Consider the following 4,464-nt stretch of genomic DNA (forward strand, 5'->3'; position numbering starts at 1 on the left):
AAAATGCGAGCTTTTGGACCCCAAAATTAATTATTTAAAATAATTTAGTATTATTAGCAACAGTGAAGAGTAAGATGTAGAAGGTACAAAAGCAATACTATTTCTCTTTATGTCTCTTTCTTTGGTTTTCATAGAAACACAGTAGAATATTAAAGATAATCATCTTTCTGTACTGATCAATGGAATGTGGGTGACCATATTTATTAATTTTTATTGCCAATTTTCTTTCACTTTATATACCAAAATATTTTCCAAGGGAGCCCTCAAGAAGAGAAAGTGAATCTGAACCTCTACCATAGGAAATGAAAGGAAATTTGACTAGGAAAAAGTATTTTAAATAAACAAATAAATATTTTAAAAAACAGTATTGTGAAAGGTCAAATAAAATATTGGGTTACTATTTTAAAGAAAAAATCCAGCAAATATATTAAGCTATTGAAAACTGTCTTGTCCATGGTTATGAAACCAAGGAACAAACATATTAAGAAAAAAAGATAAGAAGAACGACAACAACAGAAAAATGGAATTCTACAGAGAAATTCCATATGGCTATCCCCTTATGCTGCAGGTGCAGAGAGACCTCCTGTTTATTCTCACGACAATCCTTCTCAGCACCCAGGGGACAGTTTCTCTCAGGTTTTTATGTCTAGAGATCTGCAGCTCATTGGAAGGCAGGCAGATTTTCAAAGAGGAATAGATTTTTGAAGATAATTTATGCTGCAATCCCAACATCAACCATCACTTCAAATATTTTTCTATTTATAATCACTGGGAGTGTAAATCTGAAAAGCTCTTTTACCTGTGATTCTGAACTCTCAATCCGGGTGAGAGAATAGAATAGGAGACAGGTTGGGAAGCTGCTCGTATTTTTTATCTGTTAATGAGTGACCTGACTGCTTGCGAGTATTAAAGTTAGATGCCCAGGATTTAGAGCTGGTTTCCTATTTTTATGATGGAGTCTTCATTGTAGTTGTAGATTATGAAAGCATTTTGTTTTCCGCACTTTTATTGCCATATCTCCTTCTCTATTCAACATGCCTGGTTCTCTAGATATTCGCTAAAGCAAATCTGAAATCCCTAAATATTGAAATTGCAGTGAAAGAAATATTTTCATACAGAGAAGTTGGCTAAACAACATTCTTTAAACGTTAGGAAAATGTAGTTTTATTATTTATTATTTTTTAAATTTTCTTTTTACCAAATAGATTTTTGATACAATTTTATTTTATGGGTCAGAGAACCAAAAATAATATTTTAGCTATCATTTGTACTTTTAAAAGACATGGTAAAAGTTTTGAAAAATATGCAACATACATGGCTATCAAAGAAAGCTACTTTAAATTGTTTGGAGGCAGTCCTTCATGGAGGTGTGGTAAAGGTTAGATAATCTCTCAAAATTTCCTCTAGCTGTAAAGCCAAATATCCTATGGGCTCCCTAGAGATGTTTCCTAGTTCATTATTTTTTTTAACTTTAGTCACACCAAATCATTTTCTTCTCTCATCAGCAATTTTTCAACCTTGAATTATTCCCCATTTATAGGAAACACTCTAATGTCTGCATCTTTCTTCTGATTTCCTACTGGTTCTTATTCTTTTCAAAGTGCCTGCCATTTCTATGGATTTCCCACACATTCTTGCTTCTTTTCTCCTAATATGCAAAAGTTAATCCACTACATTTGTACAAGAAAGGAACAAACAGGAAGCTATTTCACAAAATTATGTCTGCTTTTGTCAGTGCACCTATAGAAGATAATCCCAAGTACTTTGCAAATAATGTTAGAAAAAACCTTCAAAATATATTTCTGCCTTTCAGTAAACAGTATAAATTTAGTCAAATATTAAACCTCATTATAATTATCTTACTTATAATCCCTCATGTGTTTTAACAGTTACTGAAAAAATTCTATTATTTCAATTCTGCAAAAGAAAGAAAAATGAATACATTTCTTTCATAGAAAATGGAAATTTTATCTGACGGAAAGAAGGGGCAAATAGAGAAAACACATTTTACAAATGAAAAAGGCTAGAAATGTGTGGCAACTTTGGAGAGAACTGGTATGAAGCCAACAGACCTCTGGGTTGATGGAGCAGAACCTGACTGTCAGTGTCACATTGATGAAACTAGAAGAAAAGAGAGAAAATTCACTTGGATACAATGTTTCTTCACATCTAAAAAGTGAGTTTATTTCAGGCAAAATAAAAATAAGACTTAAGAAAACGCATCACAAGAGAAGACAGAATTTTCAGTGGTCTAAATTCTTAGATACTTTAGAAGAAGACACTATTGGGTAAAATGAAGGAAGAATTGTTGAGTCTATTGGAAGAGTTTTTCTTATTCAGAGATTCAGGGGTGTGAAAAAGGAAAAAGTCTCAGTGCAACTGGAAACTAAAGGAACAATAACATTTGTCATCAAGTAAGTAATTTGGGATTTACTTTGAAAAAATTTAAAGGCTTAGGTAGAAGAAACTAAGCACATTATCTGATATAGCAGTGATAAAACTTCAAATATACCTCAGGTTAATATTTGATTGATGTATTATTTTTTCCTATCCCAGTAGAGCTCCATGACATTGCCAGAGATGTGGGTTAGAAAGAGATCAGTAAGAGAACATCTCCAGCCTCATCTACGTTCTAAGATGAGAACAAAATAATTACTACTATTTTAAAGAGGTTTTTATATCTCTTTAAAGACTTTGTGATTATAATGAGTTCATTTTTATCTTCCTTTCTTAAGTCAAAAAATTTCAGGAGCCATTTTCCTGGGTCAAGAGATATCCAAGTGGTGGTGCACTTAAAAATTGCCCCCTATTAACGCTGACTTGGGATAGGAAAGGAAAGTTGTATCAGAATACGGATGTATTCTTCTCAACCAGAGAAGATGTAAGTTAGCAACATGTTCTAAATCCCCAGAAGAAAGAAATACGTTAATGATAAATTTAATTTTAAAAAGTGGTTAAGTCATAGTCCATAATATGCATGAATCCTTAATATTGAAGAGACCAACAACTAAGCTTCTATACAACTTCTGAGGTTTGGAAGAAGTACAACAGTACTCTCTTTCCAAGTATCTTTGGCTTGGTGAGAAAATTCTGAGCCGGAAGGATTCTGATTGCAATTAGTGTTCCATAGATTATTTTGTCTTTTGTCTGAAGTGATGCTGAATACAACCTCAGTCACCGAATTTCTCCTCTTCGGAGTGACAGACATTCAAGAACTGCAGCCTTTTCTCTTCGCGGTTTTCCTCACCATCTACTTCATCAGTGTGACTGGGAATGGAGCCGTTCTGATGATTGCCATCTCCGATCCTAGACTCCATTCCCCTATGTATTTCTTCCTGGGAAACCTGTCCTACCTGGATATCTGTTACTCTACGGTGACACTGCCAAAAATGCTGCAGAACTTTCTGTCTACACACAAAGCAATTTCTTTCTTGGGATGCATAAGCCAGCTTCATTTCTTCCACTTCCTGGGCAGCACGGAGGCCATGTTGTTGGTCGTGATGGCATTTGACCGCTCTGTGGCTATCTGCAAGCCACTTCGCTACACTGTCATCATGAACCCTCAGCTCTGTACCCAGATGGCCATCACAGTCTGGATCATTGGTTTTTTCCATGCCCTGCTGCACTCCGTGATGACTTCTCGCTTGAACTTCTGTGGTTCCAACCATATCCATCATTTTCTCTGTGATATTAAGCCATTGCTAAAGCTGGCCTGTGGGAACACTGAGCTTAATCAGTGGCTTCTCAGTACTGTCACGGGGACAATTGCCATGGGCCCCTTCTTTCTGACACTTCTCTCCTATTTCTACATTATCACTTATCTCTTCTTCAAGACCCGTTCTTGTAGCATGCTCTGTAAAGCACTGTCCACTTGTGCCTCCCACTTCATGGTAGTTATTCTTTTCTATGCACCTGTTCTCTTCACCTATATCCATCCTGCGTTAGAGAGCTTCATGGACCAGGACCGGATTGTTGCCATCACGTACACTGTGGTCACTCCTGTACTAAACCCACTGATCTATACTTTGAGGAACAAGGAAGTGAAGGGGGCCTTGGGTAGAGTGATCAGAAGGCTTTGATTTGAATAAACCAGAGAACTCTTCTGAGGCATAAATAACCAGCAATGAAAAAGTAGAGATGTGTAATTTTACTGCTTCTCAGATGGTTTATAAGTGTAAAATAGAGGCAACTGGATAAAAGAAAAAAAAGTCCAATCTAGTTGTAGTAAACAATACATTTCTAAGTAATATGAGGAATACTTGAAAATGCAAGACACTAGCCATGGAACCCTAATGCTGAAAATTTTTTGGAATATCAGTTGATATAATTGACTTATTATGTATTCTAACATGTACTTGTATGCAATTGCATGTAGAATTTTGCCTATATTGCCCATGTATTGTATAGATAGATGATATTTAGGACTGTTTGTCTGTAAGATCCTTTTAGTTTAACACATTTTAG

The 4,464-nt window shown here is 35.4% G+C and overlaps 1 protein-coding gene across 1 annotated transcript; it reads left to right on the forward strand.

Annotated features, from left to right (window-relative positions):
• Positions 1-2,229: 2,229 nt before the first annotated feature.
• On the forward strand, positions 2,230-4,464 carry OR12D2 (olfactory receptor family 12 subfamily D member 2). Its single transcript, XM_004043526.4, has 2 exons — positions 2,230-2,414; positions 3,154-4,464. Coding segments are annotated over exons 1-2 (927 nt in total). The 5' UTR covers positions 2,230-2,413; the 3' UTR covers positions 4,080-4,464.

Source organism: Gorilla gorilla, chromosome 5, assembly GCF_029281585.2.
Source record: "Gorilla gorilla gorilla isolate KB3781 chromosome 5, NHGRI_mGorGor1-v2.1_pri, whole genome shotgun sequence".
NCBI classification, from domain to species: domain Eukaryota; kingdom Metazoa; phylum Chordata; class Mammalia; order Primates; family Hominidae; genus Gorilla; species Gorilla gorilla.